We start from the raw sequence: 15,126 nt of genomic DNA on the forward strand, positions 1-15,126 counted from the left end.
GGAGAAGTTGTTTTCATGGTAACAAAAAGTTTACTAGAGCTGTTGGACTTGCCCATAACAAGACTTGTTATTCATTCTTTTCAATTTATTTTTATTAACGTCCAAATTAAAAACTTAATAAATCAGAGAATCGAACAAAAGAACATTAACAATAGGGGGAGGGGGTATGTGGTCGGTCATGTTTTGCTAACTTCGATTATTAGGTTAAAAGTTTATTAATAATTTCATATTTTCAGATTAATCAACTCAAACATTGAAAAGATTTTTTTATAGGTAAATGTCCAACCTCTGTCCCAGACTCCAAGGTTTCCAGAAACTTTTTATAATCATCATCATCATCAATAGTATTATGCTTTGGATCTTTGCGCTGTTTCGATTCTTTCCTTCCTCCTCCAATTTTCTGATACGGGGCAAATTCAACAATAGCCACGTGCTCGTTACCTAAATTTAAAAGTTGGCAACTTCCCAATAATATAAATAAGAATACAGTTTTCGAGAAATAGTTTGATCAGAGGGGGAATAAAATTTTTGTAAAAATGCTGTTTATTCTTTCCAGCCACCAATAGAAGAATTACGCACATTGTAATTAAACCATTTTCAATGTTGATTTTTGTTGATGTTTTGAGGTATCAGTTTAAAATAACCAAAACGTTGAAGGCAAAGTAATTTATCCGAAATAAGTGTTCTATTAAAGCGATTTAATAAATTCAATTCAAAATCTTTGCAATACCTTTCTTGTCTACAAAAACATAGCCATCGAATTTTTGCTGAAAGTTGTGAACATCTTCCTTTTAAAAAATAATTTACATTTAATTTACCTACCTAATATGTATATGAAATAAAGTAGCTTTTACAGAGGACATATAGAAAGATTCGCACTTTCTTATTACTTTCAGAATGAAAAAAAAACGCCAACAGCCATTGTATATTTAGAACTTTAAGGACTAAAAAATTTCAAGATAAATGGACTTCATAGGCATGAAAACATCACTATTTCAAGTAACATCGAGATCATTATTTTGGAGGTGCTATACAAATGACGAGAAAGCATAGATATTTTTTTGATATGAGGAAAAGTTAAAAGCTTTTTTTTCTTCAAAAATGCATAAAAAGAAGTACCTAATTAACAGGAGAGTCCAATTTGTTTTGGAAAAAAGGGGGGGGGGGGGAGGAGTTCTGACACATTTGCGTAAACCTGGTATATAGGCCTTATCTTTGGACTGAGAGGATAGGTTATTAAAGATAAAATCATTCTTATATGATGAATTTTCCCAAGTTTTAAGATTTTTTTGAAGAAATTTTTTTTAATTTACAGTTCAACTTATAAAACTAATTACCTATGCATCTTTTATTATGCATATTTGAAGGAAAAAATATGCATATTTTGTTTCATAAGCTGACCTCTAACTCTTGAAAAAAAGCTTTTTCATTTTTACCTGTACAGAGACCACCTGGAGGCCTATCCTAAAAATCTTAAAACTTGGGAAAATTCATCATATAAGAATGATTTTATCTTTAATAACCTATCCTTTCAGTCCAAAGATAAAGCCTATATACCAGGTTTACGCAAATGTGTCAGAACTCCCCCCCCCCCCCCCTTCTTAATTGGTGAAAGACTTAATAATTATAATTTGTAAGGCAAAGAAATACAAAAATAAGTACAATATGGAAATTAGAAATATTCGTTACCTGTTCAATAAAATTAATATAAGCTCTGGAACAAGCATCCTTCTCAAATGAATAATCTGCTTTTACAAACCTAAATCATTAAATAATATTTGGTTTTAATGTGAAAATATATATGCCTTGTTATTCAAAATTCTATAAATACTTTTTTTAATTTGAAGGTAACCTGAAAGACTGTTCTAACCTAAAATAGTCGTGTTCGGGTAAAGGTTGAATACATTGTAAAAATTCCTCTTCTTTCATAATTGCTGGTAATCTTCGTATCACAATCTGTAAACAAATATTAGACGTGAGGACACGGTTTACCTGCACCTCAAATTATGCATGAAATGCATTTGAACTTGAATTTAGTTCACCACATATTTTTTCTATTCAATGGTTTGAACTATTTATAGAAGGGCAGAGGTGTATATTGAAAATTTGAGTACACCCCCCCCCCCCTGCTAGTAAATAGTTATCTATGTAATTTTATAATAATAAATATATATGTTTGTTTCAGTATGTTGTGCTGGAGACTTATTTATCTATGAAGATTTATTTATCTATGAATTTTATGTTTAATAAAATTAATATTAAACTGTTTTTATCATTGTTATTTTATTTATTCTTTGGATGGTTTTTAACTATTTATATTTACAGAATAAGTCTCTATTGAAGTATCTAGGGTTTTAATACTTTTGTCTCAAATATTATTTTGTATTTCAAAGTTAAAATGGCTGGAAACCTGTAGAATGTGGTGTTGCTTAAATAGCGTCCGTTGGAGGATTTGGGGGTAATATCAGTAGTATCAGAGCTTTAGTTAATTTAATTAGATTTAAATAACCGAATTAAATTAAAAAGATCTACGGCACTCTGCATATAATACCCAAAACAATCCAATAGCCATAAATTTTACATTCCAGATAAACTTAGCTATTCTAAAAGCGATAGTGTTTAAAAATACAAAAAGACCTTGTTTAACCTCTAAAGAGGTGTGGCTACGATAAAACAACCGTATATAAGCATTCTAAATAAAGGGCAATATACAGGTGAATAACAAAAAGTTGTGCAACAAAAACAGAGTTTAAAAATTAGTTTTCCTAAAGTGAAAGCTAAGAATTTAACAAAGTTAAGTAGCGCAACAATAACAACTAGAATAACTATCTCTAAAGTTAGATAATTTATTTCTGGTGAAATTATTTTAAAAATAAGTAGTGTAGCAATAACAACCATTTAAAAAGTGGTGCTGAAACAAGAGTTGGGAGGCAAAGTTATTAACCTTACAGGTGTCTTTAAAAACCCTAGATAAAGAGCAAAAATGTCGGAAGGAATGAAGATAGGGGCGGATCCGCCGGATTTAAACAAGTTTGAACATTATGAAGATTACAAAAACAACGTACTTCTATGGCAGGGTTTTTGCGATATAAAGAAAGAGAAGATGGGGCCTATGTTAGCATATGCGTTGCCGAATAAAAGCATCTCCTTTGGAGATAACATCCAGAAGGATTTCTTTTGCGCACACCCTGTAGAAACATTGATAGGAAACGCTGAAGGAGCAAAAGTTGTCATAGATTTCTTAGACAAGCATATTGGTAAGGCTACAAGAGAGAGCGAAATCAAAGCTTTTAACAACATATGGTCTTATAGAAGGACTAATGATCAATCAATCCTTGAATACCTTAAAGAGCATGAGCGTTTTTACAATAAATGCAAAACTCTAGGGATTACTTTTACTGACACATGCAGCGCTTTTATCGTTATGTTAGGGGCGAAGCTAAGTGCAGTACAGTACGAATTAGTAAAGGGCGTGGTAGATATACAAAAAGAAGCAAAGACTAACACTATGTACACGGCTGTAAAGCAAAAGATGAAAGACATGTTATCCGATAGCCTGGGTAATGTCGTATCGTCAGGGTCATCCAAAACAGGGCTAGAAGCCTTTGTAGCGGAGCACCAAGAAGCTTATGCAGCGTGGCAAAAGAAAAATTCGTATAAAAACAATTATACAAAGAATTACAATAATAATAATCATAAAAAGTCTAATAATAGCGCTTCGAATGGCTACCGTTCTGTTCCTAGAGAGAGCAGGGAAGCCAACTCTGTAAATCCACCCAACCCCATTTCGGGTAAACCTTTAAAGTGTAAAACGTGCGGTTCTTTTAGGCATTTCAACAGAGATTGTCCATATAATAGATTTAATGGCAATACCTTCAATTCAGGAAACAATTTTAACCATAAAAAGGGTAAAGTTTTTCTGATAAATGTTGAAACACCTGAAGAAGAAGAGGCACTTTTATCCCAATTTGATAAGGTTGTGAGTGAAGGGGAAGATGAAGAAAAGGGAGATACAGATGAAGACCAGTCTGAAAGAGTTTTCTTTACCACGAACAAAGAAGAATTAAGTAAGTTCACGTCCGAGGCTATTAACTGTGCAGCGCTCGACTCCTGTTGCACATCCTCTGTGGCTGGGGAAAAATGGATGGAGATATTTCTGTCATCAGTTCCCGATGAGCTTACAAATTTGATTGAGGGACCATATGATAGTAAGAAGACATTCCAGTTTGGAAATGAAGGAATATTACCTACAAGAAATGCGTACACCATCCCAATTATAGTAGCAGGAAGACAACATCTCATCGAAGTTGACACAATCAGCAGCGATATTCCATTGCTGATGTCAAAAACTCACATGAAACAGTTAGGCATTACCCTGGATATGGGAAATGACACTGCTACAATAAATGGTAAACCAATAAGAGTTGATACCACGAGTGCAGGTCACTTTATTCTAAACCTGTTTGGCGACAATGAACACAAAGACAACCATTTGATGCAAGAAATACATGCTGTCAACATGCTCAAAGAGAATGAGGATGTACAAAACAGGATGTTAGTCAAACTGCATAAGCAGTTTGGTCACAGACCTAAGAAAGTCTTTGTGGAGCTATTGAAATCAGCTGAACAATGGGATCCAAAGTTTAGTAAGATGATAGATGCAATCATAGATGGATGTGAAGGATGTATAATGCGAAAGCGGAATCCTGACAGACCAGCAGTTGCATTACCTATGGCAAAGGATTTCAATCACATGGTATCAATGGATCTGAAAAAGTGGGATGACAAGCATTACATACTTTATTTTGTGGATATGTTCACACGATATACAGTTGGTACTGTGATTACTGACAAGAAACCAGAAACAATTGTGAACAAATTATTCAACGAATGGATAAGATACTTCACAGCTCCAGATATCATTCTTACTGATAATGGAGGCGAATTCATCAATGATGCAATGATGGAGGCTTGTGCAAGCACCAACATTTATCATGCCACCACGGCAGCTTATGCGCCGTGGCAAAACGGCATAGGTGAGAAGAACCATGATACCACAGATTCTGTTGTCATGATTCTAAGGAGAGACTATCCAAAGATGACATTGGAGCAAGCAGTAGCATGGGCATGCGCAGTGAAGAATTCGCTCACAAATGTCTATGGGTACTCACCATTTGAGCTTACCTTTGGAAGAGTTCCAAGGTTACCCAACATCATGACTGATCCGATCCCTGTCTCTCAGGTCAAGCCAAGGAGCGAGGCTTTGCTTGAAAGCATTAGAGCAATCCAGAATTGCAGGGAAGCTTTTGCCAAAGCTGAGAAGTGTGTGAAGCTGAAATTGGCTCTCAACCGCAAGATGAGATCAGCCAACCATGATTACAACCCAGGAGATCTTGTATACTACAAGCGTGAGAAAGATGACCAATGGAGAGGTCCTGCGAAAGTGATCTTCCAGGATGGAAAGGTCATTGGAATCAGAACAGCAATGGGATATGTAAGGGTTAGTGCAAATCGCCTATGGCCAGCAGGAGAGACACTCTCCGAAAGATTGAGAGATGAAGAGCAGCAGCTCAACAGGATGATTAAGGGCAAGCAGAATGATGCTGAAGCTATTGCTGAAAAAGCAAAGAAGAAGAAAATCATCAAGGCAGAACAGGAATCAGAAGAGGAAGAACAGTTTGAAGAAGCAAGAGAGCAACAAGAAGAGGTGCAAGCAGAACAGTCAGCAGATGTTGGAAATGCAGATAGAGACACAAATGCAAACGAAGTTTCAAACGAGGCTTCATCAGATGGAGTCTCTACTAATGAAGCTACAGCTTCAACTAATGGCGATAGGAATACTGTTGGAAGTCCAGACAGGTTCAAACCGAATCAAAGAATCGAGTACAAAGATAATGGAAAATGGGAGAGAGGAGTTGTCATTAGTCAAGCTGGAAAGAAAGCTGGGAAGTACAAGCATTGGTACAATGTGAAGCTAGATAATGGAAAGCAATTCTCAGCTGACTTTGCACATCAAGAAGTGAAATCAGCAGAAACTGAGGAAGAAGCAATGTTAGTGGCAGAAGATGCTGAACAAGCTGATGATATACACATGGTCAAGTTAGACAATGGAAAGACAGTAAAAACCACAGATGCAAGTAACATTATGGAGTTAGATGAAGAACAAGTCTTAGCAACTTGGTTGCAAGAAGAAGTTCTAGCGGTAATGCTTCCAAAGGAAAAGAGAGATACTCCAGAGTGTCATGCAGCAAAAGCTGCTGAACTACAGAAATTGAAAGACTTTGACACATATGAAGAGGTTCAAGATGAAGGACAAGCAAGGATAACCACTACTTGGGTTCTAACACAAAAAGGATCAGAAGTTAAAGCCAGGTTAACTGCTAGAGGGTTTCAAGAGGAGGATGAATATCCAAAGGAATCCCCAACTATGCAGAAATACTCTCTAAGGACACTCCTAGCAATCGCCTCAGCTAAAGGATGGGCGATAGAGACTGTCGATGTGAAATCAGCTTTTCTACAAGGCACAAGACTGAATCGAAAAGTGTATGTAAAACCTCCAAAGGAGGCAAATGCTTTGAGTAAGCTGTGGTTGCTTCATAAGTGTCTGTATGGTCTTAGAGATGCAAGCAGACAGTGGTACACTAAAGTGGAAGACGTGCTTTCTAAACTAGGATTTAAGAAATGTACCTATGACTCTGGATTATTCTATCTAGTCATTGACGGTCAACTGGAAGCGCTTGTTGGGTTACATGTTGATGATTTCCTGAACGCAGGAGGGAAACATTTTCATGAAGTTGTATTACCGGCTATTCTCAACACCTTCAAAGTGGGAAAGTCCGAGAGGGGTAGCTTCATGTACACTGGATTTCAACTCACGCAAGACAAGCATGGAGTCGCGCTTGATCAATCCGAATATGTAGACAACATAATTATACCTGAAGTAGAGCCTGCCAGATTGAGGCAGTTGAAATCTGAAATGAGTTTTGATGAGTTGTCTCTGTTGAGAAAGATGACGGGACAGTTGAATTGGACAGTGAGATCAACAAGAGCTGACCTATCCTTTGACATGATTGCATGTTCGACACACTTCAAAGGAGGTACAGTGGCAGATCTTAAGCATGCCAAGAAGACACTTGTCAACCTGAAAGAGAATAAAGCAGTGTTAAGATTCTCCAATCTAGGTGAACTTTCAAAAGCAGAGATATGGCTGTTTACTGATGCATCCTATGGAAATTTGAATGGAGGCACAGATAGTACGCAAGGATATGTCCTTTTTATAGTCAATCCCAGCAATGGCAAATGTGCTCCAATTGACTGGCGCGCAAATAAGATTGACAGAGTGGTGACATCTATGCTGGCAGCTGAAGCCATCAGTCTCACAAGAGGTCTAGATGCTGCAGTCGCCTTCAAATGGACAATTCAAGAATTGTTGGGGAAGGATTATGACTTACCAGTAAGAGCAATAATCGACAACAAAGACACTTACGAGAGTGTGCATTCAACCACAGATGTAGCAGAACGGAAATTAAGGAGGGAGATTGGAGTAGTCAAACAAATGATCAAGGATAAAGAGTTAGATCAACTGATTTGGGTTAGAGGACCACACCAGATTGCAGACCCATTGACTAAGTTGGGAGCTAACTCAGAACTGCTCAACAAGACCCTGCATGAGGGGAGGATCCCAGCTGAAGTAATTGAAGCTATGAGATCCTAAAGGATATCAGATAGCACAAAAAGTTGCCTATGTACATAATACTTTGTATAATAACAGTATAGTATTTTATGTAATATGTAGAATTAGGGAGAAAAATCGCTCAAAAATGGTTAAAAACAATTTTTGGGTTAAATCTCACTTACAAAAATAATTTTTACTCTAAAAAGTAAAACCCACCAAGGGTGTGGTGACAACTTTCAAAACGATTACAAAAGTTGGGGAAATTAGATATTTCTACGTTGGCGAACCTGTTAATTCAGTTACCGCACCAAACCAAATTCCCGGAAAAAGAATTCAGTCAAGAAAATATGGTTGAACTAGCAAAATGTTTACTTTATTCGCTGCGATTTTTGTACAAATCAATCCAATTTTAACTGTGTTTTGTATGGTTCTGCATTTCTGAGGCTATAACTGCTTGATAGTTTCAATAATGAGGTAAAAATTATATAAATTTAAACCATTTTATCGTCTAAATGTGATATTTCCGTGTTCATTAAATTAATTTAACGGCGGCGCTAAATGCACCACGGTAAATTTTAAGGGAAACAATCAGTTTAAAAATTGATTTAAGCCTATTAGCACTTTGGTTTATTTAGGACAAATAAGTTTTACCATAAAAATCAAGAGTTTATTGTTGATTACATTTAGTGTTTTAAGATAAAAGTGACTTGTATTGTTAAATATAATACATGTATTTTTTTTTTATTTTATAAATCGGTAATTTTATCAATATTTTACTTTAGCATAGTAAAATTACATTAGTTCGATTTTCATTTCATATAAAAATTGATTAAATATTGTGTCAAGAATTTAAATTAACTTATTATATTTTCTTCTTTGACTATATTTGTTTTGCATGCTATAAATAAAATACTAGCATAACAAACAATAAATCTTATAAAGAGTATGAATCTCAAAGAATAAAGATTTCTTAGTTTTTTTAAACGAAAAGTTTTGGAATCTTGTCTTATACTATTAACGTTTAAATTGACGTTTACTTCTTAGGCATTAAGTCTCTTTCATTGAAAATATGACATTTGTTTAATACAATGTTTCTTTTCAGTCTTGATGCCGAGAGGATCATTGTGGTCAAGGACCTTAAAACCACCGAGGGCACCCGCCATTGTCATCTCAGTGACCAGGAAGAACCTGATGCCATTCCTCCGCAGTTAGCATGGAGGTGCTGCGCGGAGCTGACACCCGAGATGTTGGTGGAATTGGTCCACACATTCATGGAGAAGCCCGAGCCCCAGAGGATATCTGTGGCTGCCCTGCAAGTTTTTGTTGGTCTATACAAAGAGGAAGAGATCCTTAAGTGTGTGGACAGCTTGCTAGAGGCCGCTAGAGGGACGGTGCACGTAGTGAGTCTCTGTACGCTACGCTATGTGCCGAATGCGTTTATACATTGGTCGGTCGTGGACAATGTGAACAAGCACATATGGAAGCTTCATCAGGAGGGCGGTCTTCCTATGCTGAATCTGCACCGCACTTTTTATGCAAGACAGGGCCAGGCGTGGGTAACTAGTAGCCATTGTTACCAGGATTTCATGGATGGTTCAAATTTGGGCAGTGTATTGTCTGATGTTGGCATTTGTCGCTACAGATCACGCATTGTCAATTTCCACAGCAACATTGACCGCAGTTCGGCTGTAGTGAGGGAAGTAATGAGTCTGGCTCCACTGCCGTTATGGCAAACGTTCCAATACACGGAGAATGAGGTGGCTGCGGAACTTCTTTCATCCCTGGGTTATGAATTGAAGACCAGGTCCATCGTGGTGAGGGAGAGTCGGGCCGTTAAGAGGCAGCTGAAGAAGGCAGCCAATGAGGCGGTTCCAGTGGCAGTTCCCGTGGATAGGAAGGAGTCTGATGTAGCTCAGGCCCAGGCTGCTGAGGTTGGTGTTGACCAGGGACGTCCGTCCGGAGGTAAGCAGCGTGGTAGGAGGCAGGAGCGTGGCCGCAAGCGAGCTCGTAGCTGGGATACTGAGAGAGTATCTGTCACGAGGCCATACAGTTACCAGCTGATGCAGATTGATTCCAGCACCTTTAGGTCAATGATCATTCAGATTGGTGATTTGAAGGAGGCGCTGAAGGTGGCCAATAAGGAGGTTGAGGACATGGAGGATAAGCTTCGCCATCGTGACAACAGCGTGGTGAAGTTGACCGGTCTCAAGGAAAAGCTGCAGTCGGAGGTCAGCATAACGGCTCGTTCAGAGCGCGCAATGGAATTCCGTTGTAAAGAGGCCGAGCGTTATATCGCCAAGCAGGCGGAACGCCACTACTCTGACATTGAGGAGTGGAAGGAGGCTCAGACTGAGTGGAGGCGTGAGAAGCATGAGCTTGAGCTCAAGTTGGAGCGCTCGGAGGAGCAGGTCAGGGCCAACGGGTTGAAGATGAGTGCCTGGGAGGCCTGGATTGAGAGGCAGATGGCAAAGAAAAAGTAAGGGTCTTCGAAAATGCCAAGAAAGAAAGCATATTTAATGCTAGTAAATAGTTATCTATGTAATTTTATAATAATAAATATATATGTTTGTTTCAGTATGTTGTGCTGGAGACTTATTTATCTATGAAGATTTATTTATCTATGAATTTTATGTTTAATAAAATTAATATTAAACTGTTTTTATCATTGTTATTTTATTTATTCTTTGGATGGTTTTTAACTATTTATATTTACAGAATAAGTCTCTATTGAAGTATCTAGGGTTTTAATACTTTTGTCTCAAATATTATTTTGTATTTCAAAGTTAAAATGGCTGGAAACCTGTAGAATGTGGTGTTGCTTAAATAGCGTCCGTTGGAGGATTTGGGGGTAATATCACCCCCCCCCCCCCCCCCGACAGCGAACTATGAACTCTGGCCGCAGCGCTCGGCCCCCTTGCCTGCCTAGCCGCAGCGCTCGGCTCCCTAGCCTAAAACCTAACTTAACCTAAAATAGTTGTTCGTCGGTAGTCGAGGGGGGGGGGGCGGGGGGGTACAAAATTGAAAAAAAATTTCTAAGAGGATAACGCCGAAAAGTGAAAAAAAATCACTTTTCCATTGAATTTTTTTGGATTTGCATATCTTTTTGGTTCACCAGTTTTTCCCCCAAATGCTGTTTTTGAGATCTTGTGCATCATTAGTGCTGATTAATAAAAAATTTACGGTGGAAACATGTAACCAAAAGATGCATCTAAATTTAATATTTACAGTAAAATCATCCTAAATGAATAATAAAGCTGCTATTATGAAAATTCAGATTTGCCTATTTTTTTGGTTCGCAGTTTATATTTTATTCTAGTGTTTTTAAAAGATAACAAAGGTATTTTTTTAATTTAATCAACTTACAATTGATAAAATTTAATCAACAATATCTTATTTTTTCAAAAAGGCATACCTACCAAAAACTTAATGTCAGAATAAAACTCCCAAAAACCTGTATTTTTACAAATAAAATCTGGGCCTACCTTTGAATAAAACTGTTTAGATTTCTTGTCTTTTTTCTGATCAGATAGACTGTCTTCGTGTTGACCTCTTGAATCCTCCAAACCCTACAAATACATTCAAAAAAGACAATCAAAGAAAGTTTCCAGCAATATTAGAGCATAGGGTGGGTTTTTTTAATGCAACCATCTCGTAATCAGTGAGCAAATGGCACTTAGAATTCGAATTTCGATCTGAACTTTTGCATGAGTAATCCTTGGTAGGTCTATTTTCCCTAAATTGAACAAAAAAGTTGGAAAAGTAACGGCTGGCGTCTCAGCCGTTTAGCCGTTTTTTTTTTGCCTATTTTCAGGGTAAATCCATCATCAATTCGTAGGAATCAACTTTTTAAAACATATTTTTGGTTTAATTCATGTTAAATGATAGCAATAACCATTTTTAAATCTTCTAGTACCAACAGCTACCATCTAGAACCGTTTGATAGCGTTTTGGAGTGGTCAAGAGTATTATGTGGAGATAGGTTTCGTGACTAATTTGCATAAAAGGTAGCCGAAAAATTGCAAAACTGCTGAGCCGCCAGCCGTTAGCCATTACTTCTCCAACTTTTTGTTCGATTTAGGGAAAATAGACCTACCAAGGATTACTCATGCAAAATTTCAGATGGAAATTCGAATTATAAGTGCCATTTGCTCACTGATTACGAGATGGTTGCATTAAACCCCCCCCCCCCCCCCCATTATTACACGTTGTAAGTTTTTAGTAAAATAGGTATAATTGAAAATTTTTATATTATACACATTCAAATTTTCGTATAATTAGAATTCTAACTAAAATTTTCGGATTAATCCGACTGTGACATAATAATCTATAATTTTAATTCTTATCCTTCAATCGCTAAATGGGCTCTCATAATCCTTAATTAGTTTTAATGTACATATTTTATCTTCCATAGCCTTTTCTATTTTATTATTGCAAACTCCAGGTATACGAATTTAAAAATAACCGCTGGTCAAAACACAATTTAATTTGTTTTTTTTACTGTGAAATAAAGCGCGTGCCTTCAGAAATACCTACTAATGTATTCAGGCTACAAATAGAAAAAACTCATCTTTCATAACGTGGAAGAATTTCGAATAAAGTATAAATTACTTAGTATCTCAAAAACCACAAGGAATTCTTATCCTAACTTAACTTATAAAAGGGGGGGGGGGGCGAAAGTGACACTTTTTGAAACCAAAACTAAAAGTCAAAGGAACTCAACTAAAAAAAGTGTTACAGGTCTGACATTTTGCATGGCAGTTGCTTTATAGGGGTACAATATGGAACTGTGAAGAAACGGCGTCGCAACCGCCGAAAACCGCCGAGAAAAGGCAAAAAAAATTTCGGCGGGAAACGGCAGTTTTCGGCGGTTGCGCCGCCGTTTCTTCACAGTTCCATATTTTACCCCTATAAAGCAACTGCCATGCAAAATCTCAGACCTGTAACTCTTTTTTTAGTTGAGTTCCTTTGTTGACTTTTAGTTTTGGTTTCAAAAAGTGTCACTTTCGCCCCCCCCCCCTTTAGAAGCGAGGCTTCTCTATAACTCCCTTTGTTTGTCCGTCCGTAACGCTATGTGAGAAATGAGATTTACTCAGCTGCTATTAAAGCTAGACTTTTGACAACATTCACATGATTCTAGGGCATATCTAAACTTAAAACAGTGAGCAAAATGGTCTAAATATTGAGCTAGATTCTTGAAACTTGGTACATAAGCCTAGTCCGATCGATAAGTACTATATCTAAATAAAAAAATCAAATGTTTTTAAAAGCGAAGCTTTTCTATAATTAGGGTCGGTCCGTACGTCCGTCCGTCCGAGATAGATAGCTTTTATTCGTTAATTTAGGCATGTTAGAATTGTCCTATCGATTTCAAACTTTGCATGGTGATTCCTGTAGTAGTTAGGTACGATTTAGAAAGCGTAGCAACTCTATAATCATTACCAGAATGTCCGTACGTCCATCTTAAACATGTTGATTTTTCTACTTTTTTAAAACAAAGGGAGAGGTCATTTTCTAGTAAATCCCGTAAAGGTGTGTGTTATAAGGCCTAAAAATAGTAGTAGAACGATAAGGTGCTCTATATATTTGTATTTCCTATTGAATAGAACAATAGGGAAGAAATATTTTTTTTTTTTTGATAACCGTACCTGGAGTATCTGAAATTTCTATCAAATGCTTTGTTTGGCTCAAACTGACACAAATAAAAAAAAAATATAATTATAATAAATCAACCTGTAAAGAATGACTTCTTCCTTTGTTTAATGGTATAGATTGTTCTTAACCTTTACCTTGTACCTATAGAAAACATTATTATTATAATTATATTTTTTTTAAATTTTTGTCAGTTTGAGCCAAACAAAGCGTTTGATAGAAATTTCGTATTTTTTTTAGATAATCCAGGTACGGTTATCAAAAAAAAAAAAAAATTTCCCTATTGTTCTATTCAATAGGGAATACATATATCTAGAGCACCTTATCGTTCTACTACTATTTTTAGGCCTTATAACACACACCTTTACGGGATTTACTAGAAAATGACCTCTCCCTTTTTATGTGATCTAATTATCCGTTTTATCTGATTTTTGGTATATTGATTCCTAGGACAACAAAGAACAATATTTAGGCGAAGCAACTCTATAATCAAGTCTTAAAAATGTAAGTACGTCCATAAACATTATCCTGTATCAAGCAGTTTTTCAACAAATTTACTTACAATTTTGCTTCGACACTTATACTTTTATATTCTGATTATTCAGTTCAGACAGTATGCAAGTGTTAATGTCCGTTTATCCTACCGTTTCAGTGCTTCGCTTTTATGGATGTTGTCATCCTTGTTAGTTTTAGGTTAGGTAAGAAAACCCTGCGGAAATGGGATTTTTAGGTCTATTTTGATGTAGAATTCTACTTTTATTGCATTCTGAATTTTTTTTCTTGAATACCTACACTATGTCTATTCATAAGGACATTATTTAAGATGATTTAGCAAGTTGGGGAACAAAACTCAATAAACCTATAATTTAATTTATCACAACACAAAATTTGAAAAAATGCACTTAACCCCTTTGAGCCACCCACCTCCTGAATCATCTTAAATAATGTCCTTATGAATAGGTACCTAAAAAAAAATTATAAGTATGTTTCTACATCAAAAAATGCCTGAAAAATCCCATTTCCGAAGGGTTTTTCGTACCTAACCTAAAAATAAAAAAAATAATTTTTTTTATATATAGATGTAGTAACTGTAGGACTAGGCTTATGTACCAAGTTTCAAGAATCCATTTCAATATTTAGACCATTTTGTTCACTGTTTAAGTCTAGATGTAATTACTATTATCTACAGAATTAGTAATTTTGACCATTGTCTTATCCTATCAGATCCCTGAATTACCTCATGCGGGCGAGGATGCTTTCCAGGACACTCAAACGCCAGGTATAACAACCAGGATAAATAAGGGGAGCCAAATGTCTATTTTTCTATTAAAACACCAGGGGGAAATAGGTTAAGTAACACTCATCAGACAACCAACTCTTTGATTGCTTGACCCTTATCTGAGAAGTCCTAACTGTGCATGGTTATGAGTTGCTCCTGTTTTGGGCCAAGGCATTTCCCTATACCCTATTAATTCAGCGCACCTGACATAATTGTTTTAGGAACTATTTTAACGTCTTTTGTTATGACGCTGTGTTAAGCTGAGATTCGAACCATTCTGCTCCCCCACAACGAGCGGATACGCTCAGTGTTGAGTCACGGTCGTGGGTTTAGATCCCTGAAAAAGTTAGTAGAAAGAAACTTTACAACTATTTGTTTTCTATCTCAAATAGCATCCTAGTTCCCGTAAGTTTGTGTAATAACTTTCAAACTGTACCTGTTCATTATCATCATTACCAGCTGTCATTTTATATTGCTTTTATCTGCAGAAATACAGCAAATACAAATAATACCATTTTAACTA

The 15,126-nt window shown here is 36.5% G+C and overlaps 2 protein-coding genes across 2 annotated transcripts in view; one reads left to right on the top strand and one right to left on the bottom strand.

The window, feature by feature from the left end:
• Nucleotides 1-15,125, bottom strand: part of LOC145312429 (uncharacterized) — a 21,853-nt gene extending 6,728 nt beyond the window's left edge. The window contains exons 1-6 of the mRNA XM_080151673.1: nt 15,040-15,125; nt 11,158-11,241; nt 1,871-1,956; nt 1,690-1,759; nt 731-788; nt 287-441 (exon numbers count right to left, since the gene is read on the bottom strand). Of these exons, the coding sequence (XP_080007799.1) occupies nt 287-441; nt 731-788; nt 1,690-1,759; nt 1,871-1,956; nt 11,158-11,241; nt 15,040-15,069 (483 nt within the window). The 5' untranslated portion in view covers nt 15,070-15,125. The remainder of the gene's footprint in view (nt 1-286; nt 442-730; nt 789-1,689; nt 1,760-1,870; nt 1,957-11,157; nt 11,242-15,039) is intronic.
• On the top strand, nt 7,647-10,545 carry LOC145312434 (uncharacterized). Its single transcript, XM_080151682.1, has 2 exons — nt 7,647-8,149; nt 8,778-10,545. Exons 1-2 carry the CDS (start codon nt 8,145-8,147, stop codon nt 10,153-10,155), a joined length of 1,383 nt encoding a protein of 460 aa, XP_080007808.1. The 5' UTR covers nt 7,647-8,144; the 3' UTR covers nt 10,156-10,545.
• Nucleotide 15,126: the final 1 nt, after the last annotated feature.

This window comes from Acartia tonsa, chromosome 2 (assembly GCF_053477335.1).
Source record: "Acartia tonsa isolate MP-2025a chromosome 2, ASM5347733v1, whole genome shotgun sequence".
NCBI lineage: Eukaryota > Metazoa > Arthropoda > Copepoda > Calanoida > Acartiidae > Acartia > Acartia tonsa.